At 46.9% G+C, this 21,056-nt stretch overlaps 1 protein-coding gene across 1 annotated transcript in view; it reads right to left on the bottom strand.

Moving 5' to 3' along the window:
• Positions 1–21,056, bottom strand: part of SBK1 (SH3 domain binding kinase 1) — a 41,949-nt gene that overhangs the window by 1,537 nt on the left and 19,356 nt on the right. Inside the window, exons 2-3 of the mRNA XM_087728489.1 lie at positions 2,734–2,936; positions 936–1,138 (exon numbers count right to left, since the gene is read on the bottom strand). Coding sequence (XP_087584615.1) covers positions 936–1,138; positions 2,734–2,935 — 405 coding nt within the window. The 5' untranslated portion in view covers position 2,936. The remainder of the gene's footprint in view (positions 1–935; positions 1,139–2,733; positions 2,937–21,056) is intronic.

Genomic DNA, 21,056 nt, shown 5'->3' with positions numbered 1-21,056 from the left:
CCCCCAGCCCTGGTAAAGCCTGCAGAGTGGTTCTGGGGGGGAGGTGGGAGAAAGCAGAAAAGTCCCTATTTTTGTGAAAAATGGGCCGTTTTTTGCCCATTTTTCACAAAAACAGGATGCGGGGGCAGGACTTCGGGAGACCAAAAATGGTTGTATTCGGTGTATAAGGCGCACCAACATTTCCATGCTCTTTTAGGGGGGGAGATGCATCTTCTACTCTGAAAAATATGGTAATCTTCCAGTCCCAGTCTTGAAATCTTCCCATGGGAAGATCAAAAGTAACATCTGTGCAGGATACAAGAGGAAGTTGGAGGCTCAATGAGAAGATCACATATGGTTCTCAGTCATATTGTTAGTATCCTAATTGGATCAAGCTTCTGTGAAATAGCTTCAGGAAAATGAGATATGAACCATGGCAGCGCAGTGGTTAGAGTGCAGTACAGCAGGCTACTTCTGCTGACTGCCAGTTGCTTGCAGTTTGGCAGTTCGAATCTCACCAGACTCAGCCTTCCATCCTTCTGAGGCCAGTAAAATGAGGGCCCCTATTGTTGGGGGCAATAAGGCTGACTCTGTAAAGCACTTAGAGAGGGCTGGAAAGCACCATGAAGCGGTATATAAGTCTAAGTGCTATTGCTAATTAGCTGTGATGGCACAGTGGTTAGAATGCCAACTGCCAGCAGTTCAATCCTGACCGGTTTAAGATTAACTCAACCTTCCATCCTTCCAAGGTTGGTAAAATGAGGCCCCACATTGTTGGGGGGCAAGAGGCTGACTCTGTAAACCACTTAGAGAGGTCTGGTAAGCACTGTGAAGCGGTATATAAGTCTTAAGTGCTATTGCTATAATACCCCGCTTGTCCATCTTGGTATTCTATTAGAAGACATCTTGCCTCCCCTTCCATTCAGGTCAAAAAGGGGCAACCAAAGTCCACCTACCTGGGGAGGAATGATGTCAAAAAGGTCTCCTCCTGGGGCGTATTCCTGAGCAAAGACATAGCAGTCCTCTGTCTCAAAGACCACATCAAACACTTTGATGATGAACGGGCTGGAAGAGAGAGTATTGGTGATGCTGAACTCCCTCAGGAAATTCTTCAGTTTGGTCTTGTTCTTGTTGACAAATTTCAGAGCCATCTTGGTGCCTGTGGATGGAGAAGACGGGGCAAGGAAGAGGACAGTGAGCAACTCCCTGTGTGATGGGGACCAAGGAGATGAAATCATTCTGGAAATCACTGCCCAGGTAAGATAGGACTTATAGATAGATAGATAGATAGATAGATAGATAGATAGATGGATGGATGGATGGATGGATGGATGGATGGATGGATGGATGGATGGATGGATGGATGGATGGATGGATGGATGGATGGATGGATGGATGGATGGATGGATGGATGGAAGGTAGAACTGATAGATAGATAGATAGATAGATAGATAGATAGATAGATAGATAGATAGATAGATAGATAGATAGATAGAGTAGATCATAGATAGATAAATAGATATAGATAGATAGAGAGATAGGGAGATAGAGATGATCTTTTAACAGGACTTTGTAGAGTTGGCCATCCCACAATGAATGTATTTGATCAGTGGCTAATACATGGTCCCAATTTTCAAGTCTTCCTGGACTAGAATTTTATGCTGGTTAAGTCACAGTTTGTTGGCTAGTTCTGGCTCGGCATGTGGCATGAATTGAGACGCTACAGTTTATGAAACATGGGTTATGATGGTTGCAGTGTACAAGTCCATGCGATCACCACGTGTGACCTACCCAGGCAGCTTTTGACAAGAAAAACCAATGGGGAAGTCAAATTCGAAGTACGGTGTGATACACTTAAGAACATAGATTCATTTAACAACCGTGGCAAAAATATTGGGCATGACTGTTTCACCACCACCTTTAGAAAATTCTGTTTCTAACTCTGGTTCTCAGTCAAGGACTACCTGTATCCCGATCTCTTTCTCCGCTACCCATGAATTTTCCTGAGCTGTGAATAACTTAATTTTCCTCACCTTAGTTGTCTTTCGCCAGAATTTTGCCGCATCTTAAAGTTACCAAGGTTGAGAAAACACCGTTAGCAATGGAGTGAGTGATTTAGGCACCTGAAGTGCCCAGGGAGGGGAGCGTTGTGACCCACCAGTGGCCAGCAGAGCTGGCAGCAGATTCGGACAGTGAGGAAGTTGGGGAGGAACCTGGGCCAGTCCTGGAGTCTGGGGAAGACTCTGATGAGGGCTCTGTGTCAGAGGCAGAGAAGGGGCCAGGGCCATATGCCAGTTATCAGCTGCCTTCAGAGTCAAACATCAGTGAGGCAGAGGAACAGCTGGAGCCTGTTCCCAGCATGCACATGTGCAGAATTGCCAGACAAAGGGAACAGCTAAAGAACACGGGTCAACTTGGGAGTAAGGCCAGAGGTGGACCATGAATGGCCCCTCCCAGAGGAATTAAAAGAGGAGCAAAAGGGGAGTGGAGTTTGCAGGAGACAATTAGTTCGTTTAATTGGTTTGTGACTCTCCGAGACTCCTCGTCAAGTTTTGCAGATATCAGCCTGGTTGCTCTCCAAGCCAGATAAGGTCTGTGACTGTAAATCCTCCCTTGGAAGACTTTGCTGGATGTGAATGAGCAGAATTCACAGTCAATTAATAAAGGGGATTTTTGTTGGGAGTTTGTGTCATGCTCTTAAGACACCTCGGTCAGAACAGGAAGAGAGACATCATATTCCCCCCTGGAACTCACCTGTGCTCTTATGGGAGACCAGGTCTACCTTCCCGTAGGTGCCCTTCCCCAGCTCACGGATGAGATCGTAGTGCTTGTTGATGTCGGTGCCGGAAAGCGTGCGGATGGCCAGCGACTGCATGTCCTCCGTTATCAAGGGAACTCCACAACAGGCCAGTTTGCGTGACGGCTCTTGCTCAATGGAGGCGGCGCTCATGGTCATGCTGAAAGGGGGAAAGAGGGGGATGTTTCAGTCATCCGGCATTGAAATCGGTTAGTTGTGCGGTCATTAACCAGCGCCAGGGAATTGGCATTCCAATATCCCAATCTAAATTGACAGTATCGGGGTCATTAGGAAAGAAACATAAAGAGAGAAAGAATGTTGGTTCAAAGACAACATGCAATTTTTTAAAAATGCTAAGGTGCTTGCACAGGTTTCATAGGTGAGACCAGAGAGAAGAGAGGTTACTAAAACCCAACCTTCTTAAAGCAATGCCCTGTATTTTCTGCCCAAAAAAAGGAAATGCCCTCTATAGAACCTAGTTTAGCAAGTCCTGGATTTGTATCAGACTTATTATGCTTCCCCCTGTGTAAGAGGAACAGCAGGAACACAAGGCTCGAGATGATTCTTTTAGACTATCTGAGTCCCACCTTTGCACTTAGCCACAACTTATTTCATGCACAGGATGGAATGGAACACACAAAGCACAGCACAGCACAGCATAGCTAGAATAGAATAGAATAGAAGTTAAGAGTATGGTATGGTATGGAATGGAATGGAATGGAATGGAATAGCATAGCACAGCACAGCACAGCACAGCACAGCATGAGTTTGGAATGGAATGGAATGGAATGGAATGAATAGAATAGAATAGAATAGAATAGAAGTTAGAGCTTGGAATTGAATGGCATGGCATGGCATAGCATAGCATAGAATAGAAAGAGTTTGGAATGGAATGGAATGGAATGGAATGGAATGGAATGGAAGGGAAGGGAAGGGAAGGGAAGGGAAGGGAAGAGAAGAGAAGAGAAGAGAAGAGAAGAGAAGAGAAGAGAAGAGAAGAGAAGAGTATGGAATGGAATGGAATGGAATAGAATAGAATAGAAGTTAGAGTTTGGAATTGAATGGAATGGAATGGAATGGCATGGCATGGCATGGCATAGCATAGCATGGAATAGAAATAGTTTGGAATAGAATGGAACAGAACAGAACAGAACAGAATAGAATAGAACAGAACAGAACAGAACAGAACAGAACAGAATAGAATAGAACAGAACAGAACAGAACAGAACAGAATAGAAGTTAAGAGTATGGAATGGAATGGAATGGAATAGCATAGCATAGCATACCATACCATACAAAGAGTTTGGAATGGAATGGAATAGAATAGAATAGGAGTTAGAGTTTGGTATTGGAGTGGAGTGGAGCAGAGCAGAAAAACAGAACCCAACCTTGGAGGTCTTCTTGTCCAGCCCCCTGTTCAAGCAGGAGAACCTATACCATTTCAGACAAGTGGCTGTCCAGTCTCTTCTTAAGAACCTCCAGTCATGGAGCACCCACAATTTCTGAAAGCAAGCTATTCCACTGGTTAAGGAGAATCCCCTTCATGTAATCCCCTTCATGGATTACTGCCTTGTGGTGGCAAAGGGGCTTGCGTAGCTCAATGAAGCTGTGAGCTATGCCATGCAGGGCCGCCCAACATGGACAGGTCATAGCAGAGGGCACTGACAAAACGTGATCCACTGGAGAAGGAAATGGCAACCCACTCCAGTATCTTTGCCATGAAAACCCCATGGACAGTGTTGTCCATGGGGTCGCGATGGATCAGACACGACTTCACAACTAACAACAAGAATTAGGAGAAATGTTGCAATGTGATCAGATATTCATCTTTCCAGATACTTTCATTCTTCTTTCGCCCTCTTCCCTGTTTCCTTGTTGGTGTCTTTTAATGCGACAGAGCAAAATATCCTGCAACCAACCAGCAGCTTTGTCCACGTTACAGGCTGCATTTAATAGAGCTCTGTTGCAGTCTAACAGGTGTTTTTTTAAGGGATTTTTGAAGTCCATAAAAAGGACAGCAAATGCAATTCCTTACCTAGTTATATTTGCAGTGTTTTATAAGATAAAGAGGCTTTCCACATATGTATCTTCCTTCCATTTAGAGAATGCTTAAGAGAAATTGCTGAAAGGACCCATTATCAATATGCATTTTTCTAATGCAGCAGGTTAAAAAAATAAAAAATTGGCTTGACATAAGCTTTCTTTTCAAATCTAATTGGTATTTATGGTGGGGTTTTGTTTTCTTTGCAGACTCTTGATTCATTTGGGGAGTTTTGAAGCTCACCTCTCTTACTGCACAAATATATTTCCACTAGAGTTTTTATAGCCTTAACTGGAACAGTATGCAGTATTCTAAAATCATGGTTTTTTTCAGGATTGCGCTTATTCCATTAGTAAAGAGATTAAAATTCAACAGTTACTCCCTGCATAGCCAGATTTGTCTGTTTTGATATCTTCCACATTCAGATCAATTTTTAAAAATCCAGCTCTTTCGATCCTTATTAAAATTCCCACCGATTCCTCCCTCCTTAATTTATATTCAGCATTCTGTTGCAATTATCATCTGAAGATAATTCTGCCCATTATTTTTCCCCCCAGATTTTCAATCTTCTGAGACCGGGGAAACCTGTGTGCTACCACAAACTCCAGGTTGGGGCGTTAATTTTAATTTTAATTATTCCATTCCTATCTGCCATCGAAGTTGACAAGATGCTGTAACTGGTGATTATGGGACTGAAAAGCAACACAGCTGCAGAACACCAGATGTTAGAAGGCAGCCCCTTGCTGTTATCAAGGCTACATACCAGAGGTGGTATTCAGCCAGTTCTGACAGGTTCTGGAGAACCGGTAGCGGAAATTTTGAGTAGTTCAAAGAACCGGCAAATAGGCTGGCCCCACCCCCACTGCCTCCCAGCTGATCTTTTGTTGCCCTGAACAGAAGAACGGAGCTGGAAAGCAGGTCAGTGGGGTGGGGTTGGGATGGGGATTTTGCAGTATCCTTCCCCTGGAGTGAGGAGGGAATGGGGATTTTGCAGTATCCTTCCCCCAGGAGAGGAGGGAATGGGGATTTTGCAGCATCCTTCCCCTGGAGTGAGGAGGGAATGGGGATTTTGCAGTATCCTTCCCCCAGGAGAGGGGGGAATGAGGATTTTGCAGTATTCTTCCCCTGGAGTGGGGAGGGAATGGGGATTTTGCAGCATCCTTCCCCTGGAGTGAGGAGGGAATGGGGATTTTGCAGTATCCTTCCCCCAGGAGAGGGGGGAATGGGGATTTTGCAGTATTCTTCCCCTGGAGTGGGGAGGGAATGGGGATTTTGCAGTATCCTTCCCCCGGAGTGGGGAGGGAATGGGGATTTGGCAGTATCCTTCCCCTGGAGTGGGGAGGGAATGGGGATTTTGCAGTATCCTTCCCCCAGAGTGGGGAGGGAATGTGGATTTTGCAGTATCCTTCCCCTGGAGTGGGGAGGGAATGGGGATTTTGCAGCATCCTTCCCCTGGAGTGAGGAGGGAATGGGGATTTTGCAGTATCCTTCCCCCAGGAGAGGGGGGAATGGGGATTTTGCAGTATTCTTCCCCTGGAGTGGGGAGGGAATGGGGATTTTGCAGTATCCTTCCCCCGGAGTGGAGAGGGAATGGGGATTTGGCAGTATCCTTCCCCTGGAGTGGGGAGGGAATGGGGATTTTGCAGTATCCTTCCCCCAGAGTGGGGAGGGAATGTGGATTTTGCAGTATCCTTCCCCTGGAGTGGAGAGGGAATGAGGATGTGGCAGTATCCTTCCCCCAGGAGTGAGGAGGGATTGGGGATTTGGCAGTATCCTTCCCCTAGGAGTGGGGAGGGAATGGGGATTTGGCAGTATCCTTCCCCTGCCACTCGCACAAAGCCACGTCACAGCCACAAAGCCACGCCCACAGAACCGGTACTAAAAAAAAATGAATCCCACCACTGCTACATATATATAATGTATGTAGCTGTATGTATCAGGATAATCATGTATATATATCAAGGGCAGAAGCAACCTAGGACCTAACAGTTAGATCAATTAATCAGTGGAACAGCTTGCCTCCAGAAGTTGTAGGTGCTCCATCACTGGAGGTTTTCAAGACAAGGCTGGACGGCCATTTGTCTGAAATGGTTTAGAATCTCCTGCTTGAGCAGGGGGTTGGACTTAGAAGACCTCCGAGGTTCCTTTCAACTCTCGTTATTCTGTTATAATGGCAAGAATCACATTTTTTCCCCAATTTATCCCATTCAGATTCTGTTGCCTTCTGCTTTTTCATCGGTTATTGGATTGTGTAAATCCCAGAGGCCAGAATGTTGTGCAACCAATCTTGTGCGAATTAATGGTGGTTTTTGTTCTCTGGATTTTAGTGCACTCGTACATCAGGAAACCCCAAGCTTTGCGTCGTTGACAACCAGCCATGCCTCAGATTGCAACAAGCAAGTTTCATTTACCCTGGTTAAGTATCCTACCAGGGGACCAAGCCACTGTTACTCCCTTACATAAAACTCCCCCAGGGGTCTTTCATCCATGTAAAAACAGGAAGACAAATCCAAGCGAGTTTCTTAGGTTTTTACATTCACACAAGACAGACAGACAGACAGAAAACGATGCCCAATCACCCAGAGCATGCAGAAGGAAGCCGTCAACAAGGATCCAGGGTCCTTATGCGAAGTGAGACATTAATTGTCCATTTCCTTTTTTCAGTGGTGTTGTAACATTGGTCGCGAAACAAGTGGTTATAAGTCAAGGACTTTCCGTATTTGTGTTGCTTCAGTCACACCCCTGTGGCTCCCATTTTGTAGACCTTCCCCTATAGCAGCCACCACGGGCATCCCTCGACACGAGTGATGTCAATCTGGCCATGCCCCCTGGCCACGCCCTCCTTCCCCCACTTCCAGGTCAAACACAACCCTGTTGCAGCCCTCATTGAAAACAAGTTTCAATTTTACTTCTTACTAACCAAATATCTTACTAACAAAAAATCAAGTTTACTTCTGCTGACTATCGGCTGCCTGCAATTTGGCAGTTCGAATCCCACCAGGCTCAAGGTTGACTCGGTCTTCCATCCTTCCAAGGTGGGTAAAACGAGGACCCAGATTGTTGGGGGGCAAGAGGCTGACTCTGTAAACCGCTTAGAGAGGTCTATAAACACCTGTGAAGCTGTATATGTCTACGTTCTATTGCTATTAGAAGCCCTGGTGGCACAGTGGTTAGAATGCAGCATTGCAGGCTAACTCTGCCCACTGCCAGCAGTTTGATCATGATTGGCTCAAGGTTGACTCAGCTTTCCATCCTTTGGAGGTGGGTAAAATGAGGACCCAGATTGTTGGGGGCAAAAGGCTGACTCTGTAAACCACTTAGAGAGGGCTGTAAAAGCACTATGAAGCGGTATATAAATCTAAGTGCTATTGCTATTGTTATTGCCACCCCCGCCTTACAGGGACGCCTGCCCTAATGGCTGGTAATTATGGCATTCTAGCTCCAGGACACTTAGAGGGCACCAGAATGCCTAAAGGACAATTAAATTTGGATTAAACTGACAATTCTTCCTATCCCAACCAAAACCAGATGATTTAAACTCCCAAGCCCCACAAAGCTGCCTGCTTTAATTCTCCTGATACTCTGAAGCCTGGAAGGTGCCCGCTGGTGCCAAGTGTAATTGGCAACTCATTGAGAAGGCTGGAGGACACGTGATAAGAGGCGAGTGGTTGACATCATCGGCTAAATCCAGCCAGATTCAGAAAGGAGGGGGGGGAGAGGAATTACAGAGCTGGGGAACAAGTGCCCTATTATTAAGGGGTGTGAAATAGAACAGAATGGGAGCCAAGGAAGGGGGAAAAATCAGTGCAGTTAGGAATCAAGAGGGAGACACAGCAGAGAAAAGGGTTTAAGGGCCTCCAAGATAGATAGAAGACTCACTCAACCTCTCCAAACTTGGCTACTTGAAGGCTTGTGGACTTCAACTCCCAGAATTCCCCAGCCATATTTATAGTCAGGAAAGCTAAGGTTCCTCTCGCACATATCTGCTAGTGGTTTCCAACTCTCGGGGGGTGGTGGTGCTCATCTCCGTTTCAAAGCCGAAGAGCCAGCACTGTCCGAAGACGTCTCCGTGGTCATGTGGCCAGCATGACTCAATGCCGAAAGCACACAGAACACTCTTCCCTTCCCACCAAAAGTGGTCTCTATTTTTCTACTTTCATTTTTACATGCTTTCGAACGGCTAGGTTGGCAGAAGCTGGGACAAGTAACAGGAGCTCACTCCATTATGCAGCACTAGAGAGTCGAACCGCCAAACTTCCAACCCTTCTGATTGACAAGCTCAGCATCTTAGCCACTGAGCCACTTCGTCCTTTCCAGGAAGGCTAGTTGGAGGGGGTGGGAAACCAATTGCAACCAGCCTGCCTTCTGACCTGTATACATGGTAGTCCTTGACTTAGAACAGCATGATTAGTGACCGTTGCAATGGCACTTTATGAGGCACAGTGGTAAGAATGCAGTACTGCAGGCTACTTCTGCTGACTGCCGGATGCCTGCAATTTGGCAGTTCGAGTCTCACCAGGCTCAAGGTTGACTCGGCCTTCCCTCCTTCCGAGGTGGGTAAAATGAGGACCCAAATTGTTGTGGGTGGGGGCAAGAAGCTGACTCTGACTTTCGCTCAGAGAGGGCTGTAATTAGTTCTAATAGCTATTGCTATTCCTTCCTTCCTTCCTCTCTTAATTCCCTCTCTTCTTCTCCTTCCTGGTAGTGCAATGGTTAGAATACAATGTTGCAGGCTAACTCTGCCGACTACTAGGAGTTCAATCCTGGCTGGCTCAAGGTTGACTCAGGCTTCCATCTTTCTGAGGTGGGTAAAATGAGGGTCCAAATTGTTGGGGGCAAGAGGCTGACTCTGTAAACCGCTTAGACAGGTATGAAGAAGTGTAAAGCGGTAAAGTCTAAGTGCCATTGCCATTGCTATGTTCTATTCTATTCTACTCTGCTCTATTCTGTATTCTCTTCTCTCTTCTCCTCTTCTCTTCCGTATTCCATATTCTACTCGGTTCCACCACAAAACCGTGGTAGACTAAAGCGCGCTCGACGAAAGCGCGTACGTGATGTCATCATAGCGCGATGAAAACATCGCACTGTGAGCGGTAAATTTAAAATTAACGCAAAAACCTTACCCTAACCCCCCCAAACCTAACCCTAACCCTAACCCTTAACCTAACCCTAACCCTAACCCTAAACCTAACCCTTAACCTAACGATAAACCTAACGCTAACCCTTAACCTAACCCTAAACCTAACCCTAACGCTTAACGTAACCCTAAACCTAACCCTAACCCTAACCCTTACCTTTATGTGAATCAGCTTGCTTTAATTTTATTTTAATTTTAATGTAATTTATTTTTAATTTTATTTGTCGCGCTGCTGATGACGTCACGTACGCGCTTTAATTGGGCGCGCTTTAGTGGACTGCGGTTTTGTCGTGCCACGATTCTACTCTACTCTACTCTACTCTACTCTACTCTACTCTACTCTACTCTATTCTGTATTCTATTCTCTATTCTCTATTCTCTCCTCTTTTCTGTATTTTACTCTACTCCACTCTATTCTGTATTCTATTCTCTATTCTCTATATTCCATTCTATTCCTTATTTTGGAGAGATGGCTTCACGTATTGGGTAAAAAGTTGGACTAGGAGCAAGGAGACTCAGGTTTACAGACACTCCCTGGGGACTTTCAGCTCTCCGTTCTACCTATTTCAGAGGCGGTTCTTATGCTGAAAAATGGGAGGGCCATGTAGATTCCCTTGACCTCCCTGAAGAAAAGGCAGGAAAGAAATCTAACAAACATAAAATAAAATAAAAGGAATTTATCCTCCGGATACAGCATTCTCCAATGGCATCAGACTACTTATTTTTTCCCCAGGGTTACACTCCAATCTCGTACCATGCTTAACCAGTTCTGTTCAAGACCAAACTGGGGCAATGGCATCGTATCCTATTCCTGTTTATAGGAATCTTGCAAACCCAGCCTACATGCTCCAGTGTGAGTTCCATATCTCATAAAAAAAAAAAAACCTACAAAATTGGTTCATTTGAAAATCGGATCAACCACGTTGAGTGAACCCAACCCAACTCGAAGGATGATATTTTGACCGAAAGGGCTAAAAACAATAGATGCCGTCCCGAGACTTCCACTGCTAGAGCTTCATTCTACTCTTTGAAAGGTCAAGAGTATCTCTGGTGCCTTTCTTGGGCCGAGGTTTATGCCCTCCAGGCTCGGTGTCTTTCAGCCGAGTTCTTGATTCATTTCGTCCTTGGAATGCGTCGCTTCCCATGACCTAGTGGGCAAACATCCCATAAAACCCTGCAGGCATTCCAGGTAGCTGGCTTGCCATGACGCGGAAAGAATGTTCCCCAGCCAGGCTGGGAGCTTGGCAACTACAAATACAAAACACATCAGCCTACTCACCACAGGCTGCAGCTCCGAACCCCCTCCATAAATGAGCATGGCTCACATTATGCTGCGCCCTTAGGCTTAGGTTCATGCCCTGCTTTTTGTCTATAACCCGCAATTGGGGGTTTATTTCACAAGCCCCTATGCGCTCTACATGGGGCAGCCCTTGAAGAGTATTCGGAGACTTCAACTCGTCCAGAACGCAGCCGCGCGAGCGATCGTGGGTGCACCTCGGTACACCCACGTTACACCTATCCTCCGCGAGCTGCACTGGTTACCGATCAGTCTCCGGATACGCTTCAAGGTGCTAGTCGTAACTTATAAAGCCCTTCATGATATTGGATCTGGGTACTTGAGAGACCGCCTGCTGCCAATTACCTCCCACAGACCCATTAGATCTCACAGGGTTGGCCTCCTCCGGGTGCCATCTACCAGCCAATGCCACCTGGCTATTACCCGGGGGAGGGCCTTCTCTGTGGCAGCTCGGGCCCTCTGGAATGAACTCCCCGCAGGGATTCGGACCGTCACCTCTCTCCAGGCCTTCCGAAAAGCCGTCAAAACCTGGCTTTGCCGGCAGGCCTGGGGGTGATGAGTTCCCTCCCCTCTCGACATGTATGGTTGTGCGATTGTTGTCGACTTTTATTATTTGTATTTTGTCTTTTATGTTCCCCCTTATCCCCTTTGAATTGTTCGCCGCCCTGAGTCCTCCCGGAGAAGGGTGGAATACAAATAATAAAATACAAATACAAATACAAAACACATCAGCCTACTCACCACAGGCTGCAGCTCCGAACCCCCTCCATAAATAAGCATGGCTCACATTATGCTGCGCCCTTAGGCTTAGGTTCATGCCCTGCTTTTTGTCTATAATCCGCAATTGGGGGTTTATTTCACAAGCCCCTATCAGCAAACCTTGGTGTGGCACAATGTATGAACCTACCAGGATAAAGCAATTTCCTACATCTTTCTTAATGTTGTGGCCTGCCAGCAGCCAGCAGAGCTGGCAGCAGATTCGGACCGTGAGGAGTTTGGGGAGGAACCTGAGCCAGTCCTGGAGTCTGGGGAAGGCTCGGACGAGGGCTCTGTGTCAGAGGCAGAGAGGGGGCCAGGGCCGTATGCCAGTTATCAGCTGCCTTCAGAGTCAGAGATCAGTGAGGCAGAAGAACAGCTGGAGCCTGTTCCCAGTGTGCGCATGCGCAGAATTGCAGAAGAAAAGAACAACTCAGAAATCATGGCTGACTTGGGAGTAAAGTCACAGGTAAAAGATGATTGGCCCACTCCCATAGGAAATAAAAAAGGAGCAAAAGGGGAGGGGGCTTTTTCAGGAAACAATTAGATTCGTTTCAGGAGTGTGAAGATCTGTCCGTGAATCTCAGAGACTCTGTGCCCAGTCTTTCCTTGCACAGCACTCTCATTTGGAAAATATTTCCATGGCAGCTTTCCAAGATAGATGAGTTCTGTAGTCATAAATATTCCTTTGAAAGACTGTTTGTCAGGCCTTGGCTGAATGGGAATGGGAGGAAATAACATTCGTTTCATAAAAGGGATTTTGTGGGGACCAGGACTCTGCCTCGTGCTTTTTGGGGGGAGCCTAGGTCAGAACACTTAATTAGGAGCTCAGAGATAGGACCCCCACCCCCACCCGCCTGGATGAACCTGCAAGTAAACATCACAATAACGCGTTGTTGCTTCACCTTGGAAACTTAAGATGCATGGATTTCAACTCCCAGAACGATCATTATTATGGTTTGTCTCATGGTTAGCCAGATGTTCAGACTGGATTTGGCGTTTTTGCCACCTATCAAGTCCTTCTCAAGGACCTGGGGACAGGCAGAGGTGGAATTTCTGATGGCCTTCAAGGTCTCATCGCAGGATGTAAGTTTTTCCGAGTCAGTCTGCCTTTTGCAATTGACTGACGGTGAATTTGTCAATGCTGATGGTGTTCAAGCGGTTGCTCCAGATGTCTTGGGATTGCACCCAAGGTGCCTGTTACTGTTGGGAAGACCTTTGCTTTCCTTTGCCAGAGGCATCCTGTAGGCCTTTGCCTTTTGTTGTATTCCCCGCTTCTTTCACTCCTTTTCTGCTGTCTCCAAGTTTTGCTGTGTAAGCTATCCAGACTATTTTTTGGGGTCTTATTGACAATTGTTCAGTCTGAGATGTTTAGGTGACAGGTGCTTGTCTGTTTGAAGTCTAAAGTCCCATAGTTGCTCCTCTTCTCTCTTCTTCTTCTTCTTCTTCTTCTTCTTCTTCTTCTTCTTCTTCTTCTTCTTCTTCTTCTTCTTCTTCTTCTTCTTCCTTCTTCTTCCTTTTCTTCCTCTTCTTCTTCCTTCTTCTTCTTCTTCCTCCTCCTCCTCCTCCTTCTTCCTTCTTACTTCTTCCTTCTTCTTCTCCTACCCTCCTCCTCACCCTCTCTCCTCCCCCTCTCCTCTTTTCTTCCTTTCTTCCCCTCTCTCCTCTCCCCATCTCCTCCTCCTTCCCTTTCCTCCTCCTTTTCTCCTCCACCTCCTCCCTCCTCCTCCTTTCCTCCTCCACCTCTTCTCCTCCTTCTTCTTTTTCTCCTCCTCCTCTGCTCCTCCTCCTCCTCCTTTTCTCCCCCTCTCCTCCTTTCCTCCTTCTTCCTTTCTCTCCTCTTCCTCCTCCCCGTCTTTCTCCTCCACACCTCCTCCTTTACCTCTTCTCCTTCTTCTCCTCCTCCTCTCCTCCCCCTCCTCGCCTCCCCTTCCTTCCCTTCTCCTCCTCCCCCTTGTCCCCTCTCTTTTCCTCCTCCTCCTTCTTCCCCTCTCTCCTCCTCCTTGTCTCCTCCTCCTCCCCCTCCTCCTCCCCTCTTTCCTCCTTGTCCTCTCCTCCTCCTCCTCCTCCTTCTTTTTCTCCTCCTCCTCCTCTCCTCCTTTTCTCGTCCTCCTCCCCCTCTCCTCCTCCTTCTCCTTCTCCTCCTTTCCCTTCTCCTCCTTTTTCTCCTCCCCCCACAAAGTGTAGGAGCGTTGATCCATTGATTGTGACAGGAATTGACTGACCAGCTTATCCCAGGAGCTGGACTGAGGGCTGAGAGAGTGAGCCAAAATCACCCAGCCAGTTTTCATGCCTAAAGCAGGACTAGAACTTGAAATCTGCTGGTTTCTAGCCAAGTAACTTCGCCACTAGACCAAACTCGCTGTGTTTGGAGAGTCTCAGCATTTAAACTGTACGGGGGATTGGACACACTCCTTGGCTTCATTAATCCAGCCTCAGTTAATGATAAATCACACTGCTCGCTTGGTTTAATTCCTCAATCCTCCCCTGAACTTCTGAGAACATTCTGTATCAAATTCCTGAAGCCACAACGATTGATTGAAATTTATTGATATTAATCGCTGCATCATTTTTTATTGCAGTTTTCTTTAAAGGGATGCAGTGGGTCCCCTCTGCTAGCACGAATTATTCCCCCCCTCCGTGATCTAGGGCAGAGATTTCTAACCGCCTCTAGGTCTTCAGGCAACCCAGTGACCTCCAAGTGCAGAAGTCCAGGGGGAAACCACTTCTACATTGGGCCAGAAGAGGAGCATGGAGGTTTTTGAGTCAAGTTCAAAATGAGGTGTTCTTGAACTAATCTCCAAGTGTCTGTGGAAACCATGGTGCGTAGTGATTAAAATTCAGTATTGCAGGCTAACTCTACCAACTGTCAACAGTTTGATCCTGACTGTTTCAAGAGAGGGCTGTAAAAGCACTGTGAAGCAGGATATAAGTCTAAGTGCTATTCCTTTTTTCCTTCCTTCCTTCCTTCCTTCCTTCCTTCCTTCCTTCCTTCCATCCATCCATCCATCCATCCATCCATCCATCCATCCATCCATGATGTAAGTATTGCAGGCTGAGTTTGCCCACTGTCAGCAGTTCAATCCTGACCGGCTCCAGAGAGGGCTGTAAAAGCACTGTAAAACAGGATATAAGACTAAGTGCTATTCCTTCCTTCCTTCCTTCCTTCCTTCCTTCCTTCCTTCCTTCCTTCCATCCATCCATCCATCCATCCATCCATCCATCCATGGTGCACAGTGGTTAGAATGTAGTATTGCAGGCTAACTCTGCTGACTGCTAGTAGTTTGATCCTGACCGGCTCAAGGTAGACTCAGCCTTCCCTCCTTCTGAGGTGGGTAAAACGAGGACCCGGATTGTTGGGGGCGATATGTTGATTCTGTAAACCACTTAGAGAGGGCTGTAAAGCACTGTAAAGTGGTATATAAGTCTAAATGCTATTGCTATTCCTTCCTTCCTTCCATCCATCCATCCATCCATCCATACATCTATCCATGGTACACAGTGGTTAGAATGTAGTATTGCAGGCTAACTCTGCTGACTGCCAGCAGTTTGATCCTGACCGGTTCAAGGTTGACAGCCTTCCATCCTTCCGAGGTGGGTAAAACGAGGACCCGGATTGTTGGTGGGAAAATAAGGCTGACTCTGTACAGCCCGCTTAGAGAGGGCTGTAAAAGCCGGGTGAAGCGGTAGATAAGTCTAAGAGCTATTGCTTTTCCGGCAACCAGCCATAAAACCTGGCGGCTTCCCTTTTATCCCTGGTATTATTCAGCTGTCTTTGCAGCACGCTCGGCTCTGTGGCTAGACAGTGGCAGCTCGCTGGGAACAAAACACAATTAAGAGTTGTCTCTCTTATCTCGAGAGCCGTCTTTCTTGTCTCCTGCTGCTCAGGTATCCAATTTAGCTGGCTCTGCCTCCCCTCCGAGCCCCACCAGCTGCTCCCTTGTCTGCTTTGTCTCTTTCCCTCCTCCCCTCCCTCCCTCCCTCCTTCTTTATCGCTGCTGCCTTTGTTCCTCTGCTAACCTCCATCCCTCACCTCGGTCCCTCTCCTTCTGCCTTCAGCCATCTCTTTGATGCCTTCAGGAATCAGCTTGGAGCAAAATCTTCTCGGGGTTGGGGGTTCTTCACCAACAACTCACCTCCAAAGCAAGTTTTTCGACAGAGGAGAGCAAGGAGTTTCAATCTCTTTCTTTGCCAGCCTGCTTCAATCCCGGGATGGGCAATCTTTCTTTCTTTCTTTCTTTCTCTTTCTTTCTTTCTTTCTTTCTTTCTTTCTTTCTTTCTTTCTTTCTTTCTTTCTTTCTTTCTTTCTTTCTTTCTTTCTTTAGACAACAGACCTTCCCCCACCCCACCCCCCGCCGCCTATAACTTTCAGTGGCTGGCCAGGGGCCATCCTCTAATAAGCAGGTGGAAGAAAAGAACAATTAACAACACAGATAGTCCTCAAGTTACGACACACACATCCCCAATTGAGCCCAGAATTTCTCTTGCTGACTGAGAAATTGGTTTAGGGGTTTTTTGTCCTGTTCTGTTCTGACCTAGGCTTCCCGAGAGCACGAAGCAAACTCCTGGTCCCCACGAAAACCCCTTTTATTCATTTGCTGTGAATTCTGCTCGTTCACCTCCAGCGAAGTCTTTCAAGGGAGGATTTACAGTCACAGACCTTCTCTGGCTTGGAGAACTGCCAGGCCGGTATCTGCAGAACTTGGCAAGGAGTCTCGGAGAGTTACCAACCAATTAAGCAAACTAATTTTCTCCTGCAAACTCCACTCCCCTTTTGCTCCTTTTTTATTTCCTCTGGGAGGGGCCATTCACCATCCACCTGTGGCCTTACTCCCAAGTCGATCCCTGTTCTTTAACTGTTCCCTTCGTCTGGCAACTCTGCGCATGCGCACACTGGGAACAGGCTCCAGCTGTTCTTCTGCCTCACTGATGTCTGACTCCGAAGGCAGCTGATAACTGGCATACGGCCCTGGCCCCCTCTCTGCCTCCGATACAGAGCCCTCATCAGAGCCTTCCCCAGACTCCAGGACTGGCCCAGGTTCCAACCCTCCTCACTGTCCGAATCTGCTGTCAGCTTCGCTCTCCACTGGTGGGCCACAACACATTTTACGATTTCTCTTGCCACATTTGTTAAGTGAATCGCAGCCATCATTAAATGAGTAACATGGTTGTGAAATGAATCCGGCTTCTCCATTGGCTTTGCTTGTCGGAAGGTCGCAAAAGGGGATCACATAAACCCGGGACACTGCAACCGTCATAAATGAGTCAGTTGCCAAGCATCTGCACGTAAATCCCGTGGCCGTGGGAATGAGTGGGACCACGGTCACCAGGGTGAAAAATGGTGGTTACGTTGCACTGGTCAGTGCCGTTGTAACTTCGAATGGTCACTAAATGAACTGTTATAAGTCGAGGACGACTTGCCTTGGGGAAAATACTGCTTTTGTTTGAATTCAGTTGGCTGGAGTTTAACTCATGTGCGCTTTGCCCATAAATTTCCCAATTTCTTACTAAAAACGAGCATTTTATGCTAGGTTGTTTACAAAGGAGCATGAGAAGATCACATTTCTTTCTTCCCCTGTTTTAGTCCTGGGGTGGGCAACCATAATTTTAGCCAATAGCCTTCCCCGCCAACCCATAATTTTCAGTGTCCTATCACAGACCACTCCCTAATAAGTGGGGGAAAGAGAACAATTAACAATACCAGGGAAAATAATATTTGGTTACCAGTAAAGGAGAATATTTGTCACATAAGGTTGAAATGAGGGGTCTTTTGGTGCTCTCTGAGCTTGGTGGTTTTCTTGCAGACGTTTCATGCCCCAAACGAGGTACCTTCACCAGTGCTGTGACAGTACCTAGAGCACTGATGCTGTCACCTAGTGTGGTAATGAAACGTCTGTAAGAAAACCATCAATGGGGTCAGGGAGCACCAAGGACCCCTCAATATTTTTCTGAAAATTCCTTTGGTTAGAGCCATGATGGCAAACGTACACCATGCATGCTCAAAGTGGCACACGAAGCCATGTCGCCTGGAATTCATAGCCTTGCCTGTTTGTCTTCCGGGTTTCTGGCCTGCATGCATGCACAACAGTCAGCTGTCCTTCGTGCACGCGGCAATACTGAAAACTGGTGTGCGCATGTGCACTGGCCAGCTGATTATTGGGTGCGCCTGCGCGCCAGAACCTAGAAGTTTGTCTTTTCTGATGTGTGATGTCTTCGCATGCGCAGCAGTGCCAAAAACTTCCTTTCATTTCCTTTCCTTTCATCTCTTCTTCCTTCCCTTCCCTTCCCTTCCTCCTCTTCTTCCTTCCCTTCCCTTCATCTCTTCTACCTTTTCTTCCCTTCCCTTCATCTCTTCTTCCTTTCCTTCCCCTCCCCTCCCTTTATCTCTTCTTCCTTTCCTTTCCTTTCCTTCCCTTCATCTCTTCTTCCTTTCCATTCCTTTCCTTCCCTTCCCTTCATCTCTTCTTCCTTTCCTTTCCCTCCCCTCCCTTCATCTCTTCTTCCTTTCCTTCCCCTCCCCTCCCTTTATCTCTTCTTCCTTTCCTTTCCTTCCCTTCATCTCTTCTTCCTTTCCATTCCTTTCCTTCCCTTCCCTTCCCTTCATCTCTACTTCCTTTCCTTTCCTTCCCTTCATCTCTTCTTTCCTTCCCTTCCCTTCATCTCTTCCTCTGTCCCTTCCCTTCTCTTTCATCTCTTCTTCCTTTCCTTTCCCTTCCCTCCCCTTCCTTCTTTCCTTTCCTCTTTTCTTTTTTCCTTTCCTCTTTTCTTTTCCATCTGCACACCTATATATAAGAACCATCAAGCTGGAGAGGAGGATTACTGGTATTAAATCACCCGAAAATTTGCTGCAGGAAGAAAGGAAGGTGGAAAGCCACAGGTTTGGTGGTGGTGGGGGAAATATAGAAATGATCAAAGATTTGGAATGTGCAGATCTCGAGCGCTAAGATTTTTTGGACAGCTCTCAAAACGATTATGCAAAGGAACGCTGACGTTCAAACATCTTCCTGCAGGCCCAAAAAGACAGGTGGTACATATTTCTCTGAGTCTTCTGAGCCAAAGAAAAGGGGGGGGGGATTTTGTTCTCTACCACTAAGTTGCACTTTTAGGGATCCACTTAGCAATAGCAATAGCAGACTTATATACCGCTTCATAGGGCTTTCAGCCCTCTCTAAGCGGTTTACAGAGTCAGCATATTGCCCCCAACAACAATCCGGGTCCTCATTTTACCCACCTCGGCAGGATGGAAGGCTGAGTCAACCCTGAGCCAGTGAGATTTGAACAGCCGAACTGCAGAACTGCAGTCAGCTGAAGTAGCCTGCAGTGCTGCCTTTAACCACTGCGCCACCTCGGCTCTTCTGAACTTCAGAAAGTTCAGCTGGTTTCAGATTATGATTGCAATCCATCAAATGGTGTTCGGCGTGCAATGCAGTGCTGAAAGACAACTGATAATTTTTTTCTCTTTTTTTCCCCCTCCGGGAGTTGAAAACCCAGCACATCTGGGGAGCAGCTGGGTTCAAAAACCACCCTTCAGATGTGGGGGCTTTTGTTTTCAGACTCCTGAGCCAATGGCCACAGGGCTGGGAATGTGAAGCTTATGGTACCTCAAAAGAAAGCCAGTAATATTTCCGAGAAGGAAACAGACAGAATACAAAGGAAAAGAAATGGATATGATACAGAGGAGAGGAAATCAATCCCAGACACATTACTTACTATGATTCTTACTCTTCTACGAAGTCAATTCAGCTTTCACCTATCCATGTTTGATCTAGGCCCCGTGATGGCAAACCTATGGCACGCATGCCAGAAGTGACACGCAGAGCCATCTCTCCAGGCATGCCAGCCATTGCCCATTGCTCTTCTGGGTTCCAGCGGGCACAAGCACATCGCAATTGGTCTTCGCATACACGGGAGCTCTGGAAACTGCTCCCCAGCATGCATGCCTGTGCAGGGAAGCTGAGCTTCCAGTTTTCAGTGTGTGCATGCATTCTGGCCAGCTGGTCTTCATGCGTGGGTTCACGCCAGAAACTGGAAGTCCAGGAGGCCAGCAGGTATGCATGTGCTGCAGTGGTGGGATTCATCCAGTTCGCACCTATTCAGGAGAACCGGTTATTAACTTTCTAAGCAGTTTGGAGAACCGATTGTTGGAAGAAATCTGATTTTGTTTTTTCCCACTTTAGAGGGCTAATCCTGTAAGGAAGGCAGGAAGGAAACATTCTGGTGTTGTTTCTAGCCTGATCTTTAGTGCCCTGCTTACAGAAACTGCCTCTCCAGTTAACCCTTATTGCATTGTAACAGCTAAGGCAAGCACCATTGATGTGAGTAATGTTGAATTGGCTACACCTACCCAGTCACAAGACCACCGAGCCACGCCTCCCCAGCTGGTCATTAGGGCAGAGAACCGGTTGTTAAAGTATTTGAATCCCACCACTGATGTGCTGGAAACAGAAGCTCAGCTTCCTGGGACACGCATGCATGCCGGGGAGCTGCTCTTCTGGTTTCCGGGGCTCCCCCTGCGCATGCACGCTCCCATTTCGGCACTCAGTGCCGAAAAGGTTTGCCAACACTGTGCTAGGACCTCCCTGGGTCTTCTTGAGGAAAGTTTGGCTTGGGGTTGAAGCCGGCTTCTTATGACCCCAAAGGTGCTGTTTTTCAAGGTGATTTTTCTTTGAAGACATTTCGCTTCTCATCCAAGAAGCTTCTGACTTCTTGGATGGTGGGGAATGGAAGGATTTATACTTCTTGCAGACAGCTGGACATTTGCCTCCTTTAGCTGTCCAGCTCTCTGCAAGGAGTATAAATCCTTCCATTCCCCACCATCCAAGAAGTCAGAAGCTTCTTGGATGAGAAGCAAAACATCTTCAAAGAAAAACCAGAAAGTCCAGTTGCCACTAGAAAAAAGCACTTGGGGACAACCATGACCTGGAGGACTGAGAATCTCCATAGACATTCAGCTTCTTATGACTTACTTAGTCAATACGTTGTGAATGCTCCAACACTGGAAGTTTTTCAAGAAGATGTTGGATAACCATTTGTCTGAAGGGATGTAGGG

Source organism: Thamnophis sirtalis, unplaced genomic scaffold, assembly GCF_051295495.1.
Source record: "Thamnophis sirtalis isolate CommonGarterSnake01/CBP01778 unplaced genomic scaffold, rThaSir2_p1.2 scaffold_14, whole genome shotgun sequence".
NCBI classification, from domain to species: Eukaryota; Metazoa; Chordata; class Lepidosauria; order Squamata; family Natricidae; genus Thamnophis; species Thamnophis sirtalis.
Note: the sequence above shows the minus strand (reverse complement) of the source record. Positions and strands in the feature narration are given on the sequence as shown.